The sequence below is a fragment of the Uranotaenia lowii genome, chromosome 2 (assembly GCF_029784155.1).
Source record: "Uranotaenia lowii strain MFRU-FL chromosome 2, ASM2978415v1, whole genome shotgun sequence".
Lineage (NCBI taxonomy): Eukaryota > Metazoa > Arthropoda > Insecta > Diptera > Culicidae > Uranotaenia > Uranotaenia lowii.
In genome coordinates this window covers 131,675,624-131,695,106 of record NC_073692.1, presented here as the reverse complement: position 1 = coordinate 131,695,106, position 19,483 = coordinate 131,675,624, and the positions used below count along the sequence as shown (strand labels likewise).

Genomic DNA, 19,483 nt, shown 5'->3' with positions numbered 1-19,483 from the left:
CAAAAATGACAAAAATGACAAAAATGACAAAAATGACAAAAATGACAAAAATGACAAAAATGACAAAAATGACAAAAATGACAAAAATGACAAAAATGACAAAAATGACAAAAATGACAAAAAACACAAAAAACACAAAAAACACAAAAATGACATAAATGACATAAATGACAAAAATGACAAAAATGACAAAAATTACAAAAATTACAAAAAATACAAAAATTACAAAAATGACAAAAATGACAAAAATGACAAAAATGACAAAAATGACAAAAATGACAAAAATGACAAAAATGACAAAAATGACAAAAATGACAAAAATGACAAAAATGACAAAAATGACAAAAATGACAAAAATGACAAAAATGACAAAAATGACAAAAATGACAAAAATGACAAAAATGACAAAAATGACAAAAATGACAAAAATGACAAAAATGACAAAAATGACAAAAATGACAAAAATGACAAAAATGACAAAAATGACAAAAATGACAAAAATGACAAAAATGACAAAAAACACAAAAAACACAAAAAACACAAAAATGACATAAATGACATAAATGACAAAAATGACAAAAATGACAAAAATTACAAAAATTACAAAAAATACAAAAATTACAAAAAACACAAAAATGACAAAAATTACAAAAATTAAAAAAATTACAAAAATGACAAAAATGACAAAAATGACAAAAATGACAAAAATGACAAAAATGACAAAAATGACAAAAATGACAAAAATGACAAAAATGACAAAAATGACAAAAATGACAAAAATGACAAAAATGACAAAAATGACAAAAATGACAAAAATGACAAAAATGACAAAAATGACAAAAATGACAAAAATGACAAAAATGACAAAAATGACAAAAATGACAAAAATGACAAAAATGACAAAAATGACAAAAATGACAAAAATGACAAAAATGACAAAAATGACAAAAATGACAAAAATGACAAAAATGACAAAAATGACAAAAATGACAAAAATGACAAAAATGACAAAAATGACAAAAATGACAAAAATGACAAAAATGACAAAAATGACAAAAATGACAAAAATGACAAAAATGACAAAAATGACAAAAATGACAAAAATGACAAAAATGACAAAAATGACAAAAATGACAAAAATGACAAAAATGACAAAAATGACAAAAATGACAAAAATGACAAAAATGACAAAAATGACAAAAATGACAAAAATGACAAAAATGACAAAAATGACAAAAATGACAAAAATGACAAAAATGACAAAAATGACAAAAATGACAAAAATGACAAAAATGACAAAAATGACAAAAATGACAAAAATGACAAAAATGACAAAAATGACAAAAATGACAAAAATGACAAAAATGACAAAAGTGACAAAAATGACAAAAATGACAAAAATGACAAAAATGACAAAAATGACAAAAATGACAAAAATGACAAAAATGACAAAAATGACAAAAATGACAAAAATGATAAAAATGACAAAAATGATAAAAATGACAAAAATGACAAAAATGACAAAAATGACAAAAATGACAAAAATGACAAAAATGACAAAAATGACAAAAATGACAAAAATGACAAAAAACACAAAAAACACAAAAATGACATAAATGACATAAATGACAAAAATGACAAAAATGACAAAAATTACAAAAATTACAAAAAATACAAAAATTACAAAAATGACAAAAATGACAAAAATGACAAAAATGACAAAAATGACAAAAATGACAAAAATGACAAAAATGACAAAAATGACAAAAATGACAAAAATGACAAAAATGACAAAAATGACAAAAATGACAAAAATGACAAAAATGACAAAAATGACAAAAATGACAAAAATGACAAAAATGACAAAAATGACAAAAATGACAAAAATGACAAAAATGACAAAAATGACAAAAATGACAAAAATGACAAAAATGACAAAAATGACAAAAATGACAAAAATGACAAAAATGACAAAAATGACAAAAATGACAAAAATGACAAAAATGACAAAAATGACAAAAATGACAAAAATGACAAAAATGACAAAAATGACAAAAATGACAAAAATGACAAAAATGACAAAAATGACAAAAATGACAAAAATGACAAAAATGACAAAAATGACAAAAATGACAAAAATGACAAAAATGACAAAAATGACAAAAATGACAAAAATGACAAAAATGACAAAAATGACAAAAATGACAAAAATGACAAAAATGACAAAAATGACAAAAATGACAAAAATGACAAAAATGACAAAAATGACAAAAATGACAAAAATGACAAAAATGACAAAAATGACAAAAATGACAAAAATGACAAAAATGACAAAAATGACAAAAATGACATAAATGACAAAAATGACAAAAATGACAAAAATGACAAAAATGACAAAAATGACAAAAATGACAAAAAACACAAAAAACACAAAAAACACAAAAAACACAAAAATGACATAAATGACAAAAATTACAAAAATTACAAAAATTAAAAAAATTACAAAAATGACAAAAATGACAAAAATGACAAAAATGACAAAAATGACAAAAATGACAAAAATGACAAAAATGACAAAAATGACAAAAATGACAAAAATGACAAAAATGACAAAAATGACAAAAATGACAAAAATGACAAAAATGACAAAAATGACAAAAATGACAAAAATGACAAAAATGACAAAAATGACAAAAATGACAAAAATGACAAAAATGACAAAAATGACAAAAATGACAAAAATGACAAAAATGACAAAAATGACAAAAATGACAAAAATGACAAAAATGACAAAAAACACAAAAAACACAAAAATGACAAAAATTACAAAAATTAAAAAAATTACAAAAATGACAAAAATGACAAAAATGACAAAAATGACAAAAATGACAAAAATGACAAAAATGACAAAAATGACAAAAATGACAAAAATGACAAAAATGACAAAAATGACAAAAATGACAAAAATGACAAAAATGACAAAAATGACAAAAATGACAAAAATGACAAAAATGACAAAAATGACAAAAATGACAAAAATGACAAAAATGACAAAAATGACAAAAATGACAAAAATGACAAAAATGACAAAAATGACAAAAATGACAAAAATGACAAAAATGACAAAAATGACAAAAATGACAAAAATGACAAAAATGACAAAAATGACAAAAATGACAAAAATGACAAAAATGACAAAAATGACAAAAAAGACAAAAATGACAAAAATGACAAAAATGACAAAAATGACAAAAATGACAAAAATGACAAAAATGACAAAAATGACAAAAATGACAAAAATGACAAAAATGACAAAAATGACAAAAATGACAAAAATGACAAAAATGACAAAAATGACATAAATGACAAAAATGACAAAAATGACAAAAATGACAAAAAACACAAAAAACACAATAAACACAAAAATGACAAAAATGACAAAAATTACAAAAATTAAAAAAATTACAAAAATGACAAAAATGACAAAAATGACAAAAATGACAAAAATGACAAAAATGACAAAAATGACAAAAATGACAAAAATGACAAAAATGACAAAAATGACAAAAATGACAAAAATGACAAAAATGACAAAAATGACAAAAATGACAAAAATGACAAAAATGACAAAAATGACAAAAATGACAAAAATGACAAAAATGACAAAAATGACAAAAATGACAAAAATGACAAAAATGACAAAAATGACAAAAATGACAAAAATGACAAAAATGACAAAAATGACAAAAATGACAAAAATGACAAAAATGACAAAAATGACAAAAATGACAAAAATGACAAAAATGACAAAAATGACAAAAATGACAAAAATGACAAAAATGAAAAAAATGACAAAAATGACAAAAATGACAAAAATGACAAAAATAACAAAAATGACAAAAATGACAAAAATGACCAAAAATAACAATTAATGGCAATTTAAGACAAAAAATCCAGAAATAATATTTATTAAAAAAAATTACAAAAATCACTGAAACGAAAATAAAATGCAATCACTATTATTCAGATTGAGAAAAATAAAACCAAAGTTAAATCAGAACTAAACAAAAGTAATCCTTATGAAAAAGAAACCCATAATTATTTCAGTTCTTGTGGTTAGTTTCTTTAGCTATGTATTTTTATATTTTTTTTATTGAAGAATCATTTTATATATTGATAATATTGGTAGATAAATATTTTCTGATTTAAGTTTTTTGAAAGGAACTTAAGTTTTTTATAAGAGGTTTTAAAAGAAATTTGTTTTGCAGTTAAGACTTTTGGTTGAGGTTTTAAAATGAAAATGGTTAAAACGTTTTTCTGGTGGTATTTAAATAGTTATAAGCGTTATTCACAACACAACAGAATGATTCATTTTTAATTTTTAAAAACTTAAAATTTAAAAAAAATAGACTTCCTGAATTCAAATCTAAGACCACATTTTTAGTTTAAACCCTTGTTTTGATAACCGGGTGCTTTAAATTTTAAAATTATTCGGGTTTGAATCAATTCAATTGACGGTACTCGATAAACTAACAAACTTGTTAAGAATTTTTTTAATTTGTTCATTCAGTATAGGATTCATTTTTTTTGTTTCAAATGTTCCAGTTTCAGAGATGCAATGCTTCAACGAATGAAATTCCTCAGATTTTAGAAAAAATATTTGAATATTCATTTTTTTATCTAGCATCATCGGAAGACGTTTTAGAGTATTTAATTTTAAAGCTTTTGACACTGAAAAGTCCAAGGTTGAAATAAAGTCAGTTCTTCAAATTCGAAGCTTTAAAATTCTTTCTTATTTTTTGTTTTTATTTTTATAAACGGAATCAACAGCCTAAAAAGTGGAAAATCAATGGCCTAAAAAGTGGAAAATGTGTGAACCTTTAAGTGGTAATTTATTCAACTATTTGTTTTGAGGATTTGAAACATTTTGAATTATGTATTGAAATGTAAGTGTAATAACACTAGTTTACAGCATTTTTGAACTCAGTAAACTGAAGGTCATTTCCAATGTAAAATCGGACGCTGAATTTGAAAATGAAATTCAAAAAAATCTCAGTAGAACCGTTTTTGAGCTACGCTCCAAATATAAAATTTTGAAAAAATTAAAAAAGTTCTTGTACTTAGATTAAACTATCTCGGACATGCCAAGTTTCAGGAAGATCTGACCATAGGAAGGGGTTGCTTAAGTCTCAAACGTGAATTAAATTTTGAGGTATTTTGCCCGGAAGGAACGAAAAATACTGGTTTTTCATCAATTACTTTTTTCATCCCTAGCTGATTGTTTTTTATGGTTGATTTTCTTAAAGCCTAAGTTGAGACAAATATTTCACCTGAAGACTGTAACTCGATTGGATTTGAAACAGAAAAGTTATTGCGGTTCAAAGATTGTATTTTTAAAAGTACTCATTGCATGTTGGACAAAATTTGCGGCCTTTGAACCGCAATAACTTTTCTGTTTCAAATCCAATCGAGTTACAGTCTTTGGGTAAAATATTTGTCTCAATTTAGGATTTAAGAAAATCAACCATAAAAAACAATCAGCTAGGGACGAAAAAAGTTATTGATGAAAAACCAGTATTTTTCGTTACTTCCGGACAAAATACCTCAAAATTTAATTCACGTTTGAGACTTAAGCAACCCCTTCCTATGGTCAGATCTTCCTGAAACTTGGCATGTGACCTTCTGGTAAGCTAATAAATAATTTTGACTTGGAGCGAGTGAGATTTATCATGTTTCATTCTTCCTATACTATGATAAGTGTACTGCGGTTCGTTAAATTATTAAAAACTCCAAAATTTTCAGTTATGGTACAGTAGCCATAACTTCTTCAATTTTCAACCGATTTTGATAAATAACCACTTGAAATCTTTGTTTTAAATTGACATTCAAGCGCAAAAGAAAATCAGATTTTTTAAATGCTACCATCGAGTCAAAAACATTCGTTGAAACAAAATTTTCTCTAAAAAAATGCGTTTTTTATAATTTTTTTTCTCATAAAGTCACTTATATCAACAATACTGTTGGTCAAACGCAAAAACAGTGTTCAGATGATCGATAGAAAACTTAATCACCTTCAATATGCAAAAGAGGGATTTCAAATTACTGTTATGCCGTCCGAGATATTTTAATCTAAGTACAAGAACTTTTTTAATTTTTTCGAAATTTCATATTTGGAGCAAAGCTCAAAAACGGTTTTACTGAGATTTTTTTGAATTTCATTTTTGAATTCAGCGCCCGATTTTACATTAAAAATGTTGGTCAGTTAATCGAGTTCACGATTTTTTTTAAATTTTGTAAACTAGTGTAATTAAGATTTCTTTTCGGTCAAATTTCTTCTAAATATTCCTTTTTTTCAAATTTTATTTCATTTATTGATGGGAAATTTTTGTAGAATAACAGTTTGATGACAGGAAACAAAATATTAAACTTTTTTTAGAAATTTTATAAAATTATGTCAAAATTCTTCAAATAAATTTTTAAAATATTTTAAAGTAAATTTTCCATTAAAAAATAAAACAAACTTAAACGGATTCAGCGTATTTCAGTTATTATTAAGTTTAAGTCTAAATCAGTTTTTTAATTTTTAGACCCTCTGCAAACGGCAATTTTGTAGACCTGTGTTTTCAGTAAAGTTTTTCAACAACAAAACATATCATTTAAAGTTTAAAGATTGGAATTTTCTAAACATGGATTTTGCTTTAAGAACAATATGTATATTTGATTGAACTAGAGACTGGAGACAAGAATAGTGTTGAAACACGATTTTAGTTACAACGAAACGTTGTTAAATATTTCGGATGTTTTTAAATAAGCGAAAAATTTCTATTAAATTAACCGTAACCGTGTTTAAGCTTTAGAAACTTTAAAAAAAATGACTTCCTGAGTTCGAATCTTAGACCACATTTTAAGTTTTAACTCTTTTTTTGGTGACCGAATGCTTTAATTTAAAATAAAATGGGTATTGAATTAATTCAATTGATGGTAGCCGATAAACTAACAAACTCGTATGAAAATTCCGTCTTCTTTTTTAATTTCTTCATTCAGTATAAAATTCAAGTTTTTTTGTTCCAAATGTTCCAGAAATGCGATGCTTCAACAAATGAAATTCCAAAGATTTTAGAAAAAAATATTGAGAACCAGGTTTTTTTATTTAGCATAATTGAAAACTTCCAAGGTCGAAATAAAGTCAGTCCTTCAAACTCAAATAGCTGTTACTTTCATTTTTTTTGAGCCAAATTTCTTCAAATAATTTTTGTTGAGATAATAAATGTGTTCAAATTGAGTTTGTTGACCAAATATGTACTAGTAATTTAAGAGTTTTGAGCTACGTAATAAAACTTTTTTTTTGAAAAATTGACACTTCTTTGCCCTTGTATGCCTTCTCCATTCATCATGAGAAAACGGTTATTAATTTTGTATTTGCTTCCATTTAAAAGCTTTAAAATTTATTTTTAATTTTTCTAATCTGCTTAGACAGACGAAAACTTCCGTTAACTATCGTGCATATATGAACGGAGCCTTCCCAAAAGTGGAAAATACAGTGACCCAGTTATTTATTGATGGGAAAATTTTGATGATTAACAGTTTGCAGACTGAAAACAAAATATTAAAATTATTTTAGTAATATTCTACAGTTTTTATCAGAATTCTTAAAATTAATTTTTAAAATATTTAAAGGTAAATTTTCCATTAAAACATTAAACAAAATTAAACATACACGTATTCGGATTCAGCGTACTAAAGTTAGTCCAAATTAGTTTTTTTTAAATTTTTTGACCCTCTGCCAAACGGCATATTTGTAGACCTGTGTTTTCAGTAGAGTTTTTCAACAACAAAACATATTTTTTGAAGTTTTAAGATTGGAATTTGCTAAACATAGATTTTTCTTTAAGAACAATGTATTTGTTTGAACTAGAGACTGGAGACAAGAAATGGTGTTGAAATACTATTTTAATTAAAATGAAATGGTGTTAAATAGTTAAATATATTGAATGTTTTTTAATAAGCGAAAAATTCCCCTTTAAATTAACCGTAACAGAATTAATCCAATAATCGAGAATTATCAGATCAAAAATGAAAAGTTTAAGAACAACCCTGTGCATCTCTGAGATTTTAAATCGCCTTTAGTTAGGCTAAAAAAAGGCGCCGAGTTTGTATACGCATGGCGGCGTTTTATTTCCAGAGCTCTGATCAATTTGTACCGTTGAAAGAGAGCTTGGAAAAAATCGTAAGACATTTTCCTGGTTCAAATGCATTTATCATATAAAATATGCGGATTTGTGTTAAGATTTTTTTTAACTTTATAAAACTTGCCGCTCAACGTGTATCTTGAAGCTCAGCTCACTGAATGCAATCGTAAATTTCGATCCCTTTTCTTGACCGGGAAAATAGAAATGTGTTTCCTAAAGGGATTTTTTATACATGTAGGGGAGAGTGGGGTATCATGGGCCACTTTTTTTCTTTGTTTCATAACTTCTTTATTAGAAAAGATAAAATGAAAAAAATAAATGGAAAGGTTTTCTACATTTTTGAGGTATCATTAGGCATTTTTTGATATTTTTGAAATATATTAATTTCCCGAGTTTTGACTGTTTTAAAAATAGTTATTTATTTTGGATTTTGAAAAACTGTGGGGAAACGTGGGCCACCAAATCTAAATTGACTAGATAGCGTGCAAAGTTTATGAGTTTACCCAAAACTGAAATTTCATAATACATTTAGTTATTTTAAAGGGATTTCAGATAAGGAAACTAAAAAAAGAGTTGTGTATGATCGAATAAATCCTAAAACCTGGCTCGCGAACGTTTCTGCATAATTCCATATATAGGATTTATGTTCGTCTCTATCGCATTAGAAAAGATAGACAAAACATTTTTCATAATTCTCCATTTGGGATAAGGAAATTTTACAAATAGTAATAACGTATTTCAGGTTCTGAATGTGTATAAAAACACCAAAATATAGGTGGCCCAAGATACCCCACAAAATGTGGCCCACGATTCCCCACAAGCAATGATTTGGAAATTGGTTGCGTTTGTGTGACCTATTTATGTTTCATCAAAAATTCCTTTTCCACGTGAAAGAACATGACAAAACAAAGATCATAAGCGTATGAGCATATTTTTGTTATGTACTTGAGGTCTCGCACGGATGCAATTTTGCGGGTGCTAGTTTAATTATGTAAGTACATTTTTCTAGGCTAGTTTCATAAAAGAAGCATATGATACGTACATAAGTCAACAACATATAGAAAAACATGCTTACGCAAAGCAACGACGATGACAGTTGGATTGGGATTTTTATCTCAACACACAGCTGAGATATTTGAAGTGGCCCACGTTTCCCCATGGCCCACGTTACCCCACTCTCCCCTACCTTTTTCTTTTTTCAATTAAATAAATTAGGTATAATTTTGCACTTCAGATGAGAAACTGGAAAGAAGTCGGTCGGGAAAATTTCATCCAGATCAGATACTTCTTTGAGAAAAGCTGATTCTGTAGATATTTTTCTTATTGTCATTAAGACTTCTTCAGCACCCAGGTGCTAAACTTTAGCAAAGATGACAGAAAACACGTATCAAAATACCACCAAGCCCTTGATCACCATTCCAGGCTAACCTAAAGAGCATAAAAAGTAGTAGCAACAGCAAAAAAAAACGTTCGGAATTTTAAGCACTTTTTCCTCAATCATAAAGCTCAAATCATCTCTCGTCCAGGTGTCATTCACTTCACAAGTAGGACCTAGGTCGGGGTACCAGCTCGTATCTGCTGATTCAGAACAGAACCTCGCCATAAGAAATATGACTCTGGCGATCGCGTTCTCGTCGAATCATTGCACTCGTTGACCAAGTAGGGAGCCACATTAATTAGCCCAAATCTTACAGAGGCTGGCTGAAATGGAGCGCCCCTTTTTTGTTTGGGCACGATTTTTGTAAACTATTCTGGTTGTTGGCCTTCTGGGTAGGTTTTTTCTGCTGCTTCTTTTAAATTTTGTATGTCGTGCTGCTGCTGATGCAGCAAATTGATTCTTTTCATCCCTCAACGTAAGTCTTTCCGATTGCCGCTTGTCGCTTGGTGGCGTTGCTAATAAGGATCGAGAAAATGCATTCGATGGGGCAACTGAAAACTATAACTTTGAAGCACGTGTATAGAAGGGCAAAAAGACTGACTGAGTGGCTGAGTGACTGGATGATTTTTTTCTTCTGTTTTTTTCAATTTTGTCATTTTTGTCGTTTTTGTCATTTTTGTCATTTTGTCATTTTTGTCATTTTTGTCATTTTTGTCATTTTTGTCATTTTTGTCATTTTTGTCATTTTTGTCATTTTTGTCATTTTTGTCATTTTTGTCATTTTTGTCATTTTTGTCATTTTTGTCATTTTTGTCATTTTTGTCATTTTTGTCATTTTTGTCATTTTTGTCATTTTTGTCATTTCTGTCATTTTTGTCATTTTTGTCACTTTTGTCATTTTTGTCATTTTTGTCATTTTTGTCATTTTTGTCATTTTTGTCATTTTTGTCATTTTTGTCATTTTTGTCATTTTTGTCATTTTTGTCATTTTTGTCATTTTTGTCATTTTTGTCATTTTTGTCATTTTTGTCATTTTTGTCATTTTTGTCATTTTTGTCATTTTTGTCATTTTTGTCATTTTTGTCATTTTTGTCATTTTTGTCATTTTTGTCATTTTTGTCATTTTTGTCATTTTTGTCATTTTTGTCATTTTTGTCATTTTTGTCATTTTTGTCATTTTTGTCATTTTTGTCATTTTTGTCATTTTTGTCATTTTTGTCATTTTTGTCATTTTTGTCATTTTTGTCATTTTTGTCATTTTTTGTCATTTTTGTCATTTTTGTCATTTTTGTCATTTTTGTCATTTTTGTCATTTTTGTCATTTTTGTCATTTTTGTCATTTTTGTCATTTTTGTCATTTTTGTCATTTTTGTCATTTTTGTCATTTTTGTCATTTTTGTCATTTTTGTCATTTTTGTCATTTTTGTCATTTTTGTCATTTTTGTCATTTTTGTCATTTTTGTCATTTTTGTCATTTTTGTCATTTTTGTCATTTTTGTCATTTTTGTCATTTTTGTCATTTTTGTCATTTTTGTCATTTTTGTCATTTTTGTCATTTTTGTCATTTTTGTCATTTTTGTCATTTTTGTCATTTTTGTCATTTTTGTCATTTTTGTCATTTTTGTCATTTTTGTCATTTTTGTCATTTTTGTCATTTTTGTCATTTTTGTCATTTTTGTCATTTTTGTCATTTTTGTCATTTTTGTCATTTTTGTCATTTTTGTCATTTTTGTCATTTTTGTCATTTTTGTCATTTTTGTCATTTTTGTCATTTTTGTCATTTTTGTCATTTTTGTCATTTTTGTCATTTTTGTCATTTTTGTCATTTTTGTCATTTTTGTCATTTTTGTCATTTTTGTCATTTTTGTCATTTTTGTCATTGTTGTCATTTTTGTCATTTTTGTCATTTTTGTCATTTTTGTCATTTTTGTCATTTTTGTCATTTTTGTCATTTTTGTCATTTTTGTCATTTTTGTCATTTTTGTCATTTTTGTCATTTTTGTCATTTTTGTCATTTTTGTCATTTTTGTAATTTTTGTCATTTTTGTCATTTTTGTCATTTTTGTCATTTTTGTCATTTTTGTCATTTTTGTCATTTTTGTCATTTTTGTCATTTTTGTCATTTTTGTCATTTTTGTCATTTTTGTCATTTTTGTCATTTTTGTCATTTTTGTCATTTTTGTCATTTTTGTCATTTTTGTCATTTTTGTCATTTTTGTCATTTTTGTCATTTTTGTCATTTTTGTCATTTTTGTCATTTTTGTCATTTTTGTCATTTTTGTCATTTTTGTCATTTTTGTCATTTTTGTCATTTTTGTCATTTTTGTCATTTTTGTCATTTTTGTCATTTTTGTCATTTTTGTCATTTTTGTCATTTTTGTCATTTTTGTCATTTTTGTCATTTTTGTCATTTCTGTCATTTTTGTCATTTTTGTCACTTTTGTCATTTTTGTCATTTTTGTCATTTTTGTCATTTTTGGCATTTTTGTCATTTTTGGCATTTTTGGCATTTTTGTCATTTTTGTCATTTTTGTCATTTTTGTCATTTTTGTCATTTTTGTCATTTTTGTCATTTTTGTCATTTTTGTCATTTTTGTCATTTTTGTCATTTTTGTCATTTTTGTCATTTTTGTCATTTTTGTCATTTTTGTCATTTTTGTCATTTTTGTCATTTTTGTCATTTTTGTCATTTTTGTCATTTTTGTCATTTTTGTCATTTTTGTCATTTTTGTCATTTTTGTCATTTTTGTCATTTTTGTCATTTTTGTCATTTTTGTCATTTTTGTCATTTTTGTCATTTTTGTCATTTTTGTCATTTTTGTCATTTTTGTCATTTTTGTCATTTTTGTCATTTTTGTCATTTTTGTCATTTTTGTCATTTTTGTCATTTTTGTCATTTTTGTCATTTTTGTCATTTTTGTCATTTTTGTCATTTTTGTCATTTTTGTCATTTTTGTCATTTTTGTCATTTTTGTCATTTTTGTCATTTTTGTCATTTTTGTCATTTTTGTCATTTTTGTCATTTTTGTCATTTTTGTCATTTTTGTCATTTTTGTCAATTTTGTCATTTTTGTCATTTTTGTCATTTTTGTCATTTTTGTCATTTTTGTCATTTTTGTCATTTTTTTCATTTTTTTCATTTTTGTCATTTTTGTCATTTTTGTCATTTTTGTCATTTTTGTCATTTTTGTCATTTTTGTCATTTTTGTCATTTTTGTCATTTTTGTCATTTTTGTCATTTTTGTCATTTTTGTCATTTTTGTCATTTTTGTCATTTTTGTCATTTTTGTCATTTTTGTCATTTTTGGCATACATATTTCCAAAAATCTGAACAATGAAGTTATTGAGTTGCGTACAGTCAGCATAAGAATCATTGTTAAATCAACTATGTTTATAGTTAAATATATATAAATAAATTTTTCATGCAGGCTTTTAATTGATTTAAATATAAATTGAAATAAATTTCTATTATCGCAGATTAACATCCAAGAGTTTTTTGCCCCCAACATCTCATCATTGAGTTGATTTTTTAGGTTCTAGCCGATTTTTCTAGATCTGCTGCCGGCCGCCAGCCAGGGGTGCGTTATTAAGTGGTTCTATTTCTGATTCAGCAATATTAGGTTTTCATATGTAGGTGATGTGTGATCAATGTAGGCCAAAGTAATGTGATTTTGTTTTAATGGGAAAAAGGACTTTCTGTTTGCTGGTTGAAACAAATTATAAGATCGATTCGTTAATGGTAGTGTAGCTGCTTTTTTTTGTCTCCCTCAAATCAGCAAGATGCTGTAAGGAAGATTATTGATTATTTACATCATCTCCATAGTGCAAAAATATTGTGCCAGAAAAATGAAAAAAAAAATCAAAACAACATGAACATCAACTTGTATCTACATCTGACGTTTTTGTTTTTTTTTATGTCATCAGTTAAGTGGATGTAAACTTGATTCCGTTGCTCATGCTACTTGACTCCTACATGTAAAATAACGATTAAATTTAAACGCGTGTTAAGAAGCAAATGCACTAATTCATTTATTCAATCATTCGATTCGGGGGTAGATCGAAAAGGCTTGAGGCAAAGTTAAGTCGACATCAAGGCTACCAATAAATTTGCTTTCAATTGAAATGTTTTTAAGTTTTATCGTCTGCTATGTAGAGAATCATTGACAGTTTAACATGTACTCGGTAACTCGAAACTTAATGTGGAATTTATTGTATGCCCTAAAAGAGCAAATTATCCTAATCCAAAATATATCCGCTCAAAATCTCTTTTCAAGGATATGACTGTTAGCAAACAATGCTATGCAATTGGAGTTTTTCCACCATCGCAAAGGCTTGCGAAATTCCCAAATAAAAATCTCACTGATAGTTTAAAATAATGCTTAACCCATCTATTAGTGGCGTGTCAAACAAAACTTTTTCGTTCCTTCTCGTTGAAATGGTAGCCATACGAGATGTCAGCTCTTTGACCTACTGGCTTAGTAGCAGACACTAGGCCACTGACACACAGGCTTTCTTGTACTAAATGGCATCTGGAAACCAGATGGTGCCCAGCAATCTCAATTTCTTGCACGCTACCAAATCCGCATGCACAGAATGGACGACGATCTGGAAGGCCGTTACTGGAATTGATCCGTGCAGCAATATAGTGCTTGGTCATTGCCTCGTGATTGAGAGACCAACTTGAAAGAAGGTAAGTTAAGAGTATAGACAAAAAAAAAGGTTCAAATTGTGAAACACACGTGTCTTTGTCTGCCGACGAGTCTTGTCTTGAGGTGTACACTTAAAGAAACATGATAGCTACCCCCGAGAACCTAACCTACAATCGGCTGCTCGAAGTTTCACCAGATCTCACACGGACACACGGACGACATTGAGGCACTTTATTTTGTTCTCACTCTACAATAATTTTCAGGGTAGGTATCGCCATTTGCCATGGTTCTTGGAAGCTGTAAAAAACGGACTGTTCTCCCTGGCTAGGAACGACTTGCAAATAGGCTCAACTGAACCACATAAGTAATGACCCATGAATCAAGATCATCTTACTGCCACTAAACGGTTGATCGACGATGGACAGCGACGCGGTGACGCATTCAGTGTTGCAAAATGTACTGCAGGATCGGTTTAGGGACTTCGGAACGAAGTCAGACATAAATAAACATTATCATTTCGATTTGATTTCTCACTTGGTGACTCACAAAAATAGTACCTTAACAAAGCTTCTTGAACTTTTGATAAGATTTTTATTTTTTATTTTTAAAGCCGTTTTTATAGGATTTTTTTTATTCAATTCAGTTTTCCGATAATTATAAATACACTTTGAAATAATCGTCATTTCAAAAATCGTGTAGTGTTTAACGAAATTTTGGCTGCGTACTGTTGTTAACATCCAAGTGAAGCAAGCAAGCGTTGTCATTTTTTGTCGTTTTTCGCGAAGAAATCTGAAATTGCGTGGCCTTACTCCTGAGCAAAGAAAACGGATTGTGTAAAAATGGCATATTTCGAGTGATATTTCAATCAAAAAACTGGATAAGGAAGAAGGTGTGAGTGTTCAAACCGCTTTGAGAAAGTATGGAGAACAGTGTACTTTCGCAGATCCCCTGAGTCGCGGTAGAAAGCCTGGCCCTGCTGACTTTACATTGCTTGTCCAAGGATCAAGGATACCTACAAATGGTCACCGAAGGGTAAGGATGTTCCTTCACCAGTGAAAGTCATTTACACTGAACAATTTGGAAAGAAGGTTATGGTGTGGCAAACTATATGTCAATACGTTTAACGTTAAATGTCAAAACAATCTTACAATCTTTTGGCTTGATTTCGCTTCGTGCCATATCTCTAAGGATGCATTAAAGTGGTATGAAGCTAACAAGGACATGATATTTTTTTTATTAGTTGTTAACCCAGGTGGTAAATCCATTTTACGGATTGCATTCCAAGGCACGGCGAGCCACCGCGTCCCCCCAGTTTGCTACTCTGGGTCCATGGGTGCAATTGGACGACTCATGATACAATGCTAAGGAACACTGTACCCCCTACGCCATAAAGTCCACCTGGGGCCACTGACCTTTGTTCCCACCTCGAACTGTTTGACACACTTTGCTTCAATAGTGGGAGGTCATTTCGCGCTAGTGCGCTCCAAGGCAATACTCGTTTCCGAACCCTCTGATAGCATAGCCTCATTCTAACACAACTCGATGCGCGACCCCTCCTCTGACGAGTTAGGACCCGACATCTCATCGTGTGAATGAGGTCCCCACGTAGCGCAACTACTAACTTTGTGAATCCAGTCCAAGATCCAGAAACACAAAGCGAGTTGTCGACGGCACTTTCTCTGTTCAAACACGCGGGTAGGGGGGGTAAGCCCCCTAGGCCACGTGTAGGACTCAGACTCCTCCGAACTCACAAATAGTGTTGACTTAAGTCACCACTCAGCGCAACTACCCGATCTTCAAGTCGGGCGCTTGACCACCCGAAGCGCAGATCGAGCTATAGAACGCCCTCATCAGGTCACACTCGCGGTTCGGGTGCAACATTTCCCGAAACGCGTGTCGAACCCTGACACCTCCGGCAGAACGTGCCTCTCGGACACTGACGTGTAAACACGTCCCTAAGTGATCGGCCCACCATTGGCCACCACTTTGCGCATCTACTCATTTTGCGAGACGGGTCTATACCCACCGAAGCGCAAAACAAGTTGGCGATCGCTCTCCCTCCGGTCGCATCCGCATATCAGGGTCATGACCCCCCGAAAGCGTGTTGGACCATCACGCTCACACCCAAGTACTGGTACCAAAGTACCCGGGTGCACCACTTCTTCCGCGCGGGTTTGGCGGGACCCGTCGACGGCCTCTAGTGGGTTTGGTGTAGTTCTCTTGGCCGTACATCTGCAATACGCCGGACTTGCAGACACGTTTCCACTCTGCACCACGGGGAGGTGGAACTACGTCGCAGAGCATGACAAGGACATGATATGAACCCACCAAACTGTCCAGAGGTGAGGTCGTCGAGTTTGCTCTGCAAATCCGGTGGTGTTTGGGCGAGCAAAACAATATCGTCAGCCAGGTCAAGGTCATTTGGTTGCTCCATTGTTGAAGGATTCCACGGCAATCCTCGGTTCGGTGCACAGTAGATCGATCCAGTCAGAATCTCATCCATTACGATTAAAAAAGAAACGGTGATACAATTCATCCTTGTCTCACTCCAGCAGTTACCGGGATTGGTTTGGACAAGACACCGTCGTGCAAGACCTTGCACGAAAATGCCTCGTACTGTGCTTCGATGAGATGGACTAGTTTCTCTTGGACTCCTCGTCGCCTTAAAGCCACCCAGATGTTTTGATAAAAGTCGGTCGAATGCTTTTTCGAAATCAACGAACACCAGCAGAAGAGCGTCCAGGAATTCGTTAATTTGTTCCAGTATGATTCATAGCGTTGCGATGTGGTCCACACATGATCATCCACATCGGAATCCAGCTTGTTGACGTCGGAATGTAGCGTCGATTTTCTCCTGGATCCTTTTCAGGATCACTTTGCAGAGTACTTTGAGGGTTGTACAGATCAACGTTATGCCTCGCCAATTACCGCACTCTGTCAGGTCTCCTTTCTTCGGAACCTTTACGAGGATACCCTGCATCCAGTCGGCCGGGAATGTTGAATTATCTTAGATGTCAACAAAAAGACGGTGCAATATTTGTGCTGACAGGGCAGGGTCGGCTTTCTGCATTTCAGCAGATTTTTTTGTTGGATTTCATGTTTTTGATTGCCGCTTCTATTTCAGCCAGCGAGGGCGCTTCCGAGTTGACGCTATTAATGCGACTTACAGTTGGCGGCTCGAGCTGCGGGTTCTGTTGGCCATCGCTATTTGTGACTCGGAAAAGTTGTTCAAAATGCTCAGTCAACGCTTGATCTGATCTGTTCGATCTGTCAGCAGCTGACCTGCTCGGTCTTTCAGCGGCATTCTTCCATCAGTCTTTGCACCACTAAGGCAGCGAGAAATGTCATAAAGTAATCGGATATCTCCATTGGCGACGGCTCTTTCTCCCTCTTCAGCTAGGGAGTTTGTCCAGGCTCTCTTGTCTCGTCTACAAGCTCGTTTAACTATCTTTTCCAGCTCCGCATATCGTAAGCGGGCGGCTGCTTTGGCTGACCCGGTACATGCCTGCTCAATTCCGACTTTCGCCTTTTTCCGATCATTGACCATCCTCCAAGTTTCATCCGACATCCATTCCCTTCTTCTTCCACAAACTTTACTCAGAGTACCATGGATCGTCGTGATAAAGGCATTCTTGACACACCACTGTTCTTCGACTGTTCCGTCCGTCGGCAGTTCCGAACCTCGGGATTCTAGCTGTTCAACGTATGCCCTTTTCACCTCTGGATTCTCCAAACGGGCGGACGTCGTATCGACACGAACACGAGCGACTCTCAGTCGTATTTCACCCAGACGGCGGCAACGTTACACGCTTTGTCTATGTATCGTGTGACCAACATCTTTTGAATAAGTGGTCGTGAATCTCGTTTTTAAGCTTTTTTTCCTCAGATTTAAGCTTTTTTTGCCTTGGAGACGAAAGCTCAAATCTGAGGAAAAAAGCTTAAATCTGTCAAAACGAGGGGAAACGAAGGGGAAATCTGAGAGATGTGCTCCATACGGTTTGAATAGACATCAAGAAGGCACACTACCACTACTGTTAAATTGCTGTTTAAACCTTGATTCCAGAGCTCTTGCCAGCGGGTTGATTCAGGAAATGCTGTAAAACTTAAAAAAACACACAATTCCTGATGACAATTCCTTTTTCTAATTAGAATTTACAACCACGCGCTTGAATAATAAAAATGCCAAAATGCATTCATGTAGAGTTTACGTGAGATTCATGCACTAGTTACGTAAAAGTAAAGGAGTTACTTCAGGACACACATAGAATCGATGTGATGCATAAAAGCTTAGTTTACGTGAAAAATACCGTAAAATTAATTTCAAAATTAGAAGTCCCATTAACAGGTACGAAAAAGCTTACGCAGCACCATGATTGATCTGAAGAACGTTCTATGTAGACCAAAATATAAGTTCTTATTGATACTTTCAAGTTCCGAAATAAGTCTAAATCCTTCTATTCAGCTTCCAGCGGCCTAAAAAATTCAGCATCCAAAAAAATGCTAAAATGAGAAAAAAAAACTCTATCTCTATTTCAATTTTACCCTAGGCGTCAGTTCATATCACTTTCTCTTGATTCTTTACTATGCTGCGTACATTATGCCGCCATGATACCACGCGCCGGATTCCAAACTTAACAAATTGTGGTTTGCCGAGATTTGTTAAATCTGCTGCTCGATTGCCTCTTTCCTTCATTGTACAAATATCGCATCAGAATGGTCACTCAAGTAATCAAATTGCTTATTGAAAAAAAAACTGTCGGGCTTGGGGATCGAACCCCGACTTTTGACTTGCTTGATCAATGAAATTGGAGTTACTTTTAACTTGCGAAAATTTTACTTTACTTACTTTACTAGTACTACTGCCGCAGAAAATAGCTGACATCTTTTGGATTAAGCTTCCGCACTTCTTGAACGGTTATCGAAGTCAGAGGAAGCATCGGCTATGTCTAGTCAAATAAGAACATTCTTGACGATCATTCTCACCCAGCAGTACTGATTCTAGGCATCTCAAAGCGGGTTTCATACACCTTTGCATCGCACAGTTCAAAATTTAGTAGGTAGTTCTTGCAAGTTTGAAGGCAATAGCGGATAAATTTTAGGATATATTTTTTATGCAATATGAGGAATGTGTTACGAAACTCTATCAGTGATTATTTTGCAACATGCCAAGTACATTCTCGTTCCAACCGTTGGCGCGACAAGTCGTATTTTTACCTCGTTCCCGTGTTTTCACACCCTTTCTCAATCACAGACATCCTTTCGAAAGG

At 31.7% G+C, this 19,483-nt stretch overlaps 1 protein-coding gene across 1 annotated transcript in view; it reads right to left on the bottom strand.

Annotated features, from left to right (window-relative positions):
- Nucleotides 1-14,085: 14,085 nt before the first annotated feature.
- The window catches only part of LOC129741863 (mediator of RNA polymerase II transcription subunit 14), a 9,360-nt gene continuing 3,962 nt past the window's right edge, over nucleotides 14,086-19,483 (bottom strand). Inside the window, exon 4 of the mRNA XM_055733673.1 lies at nucleotides 14,086-14,186. Coding sequence (XP_055589648.1) covers nucleotides 14,086-14,186 — 101 coding nt within the window. The remainder of the gene's footprint in view (nucleotides 14,187-19,483) is intronic.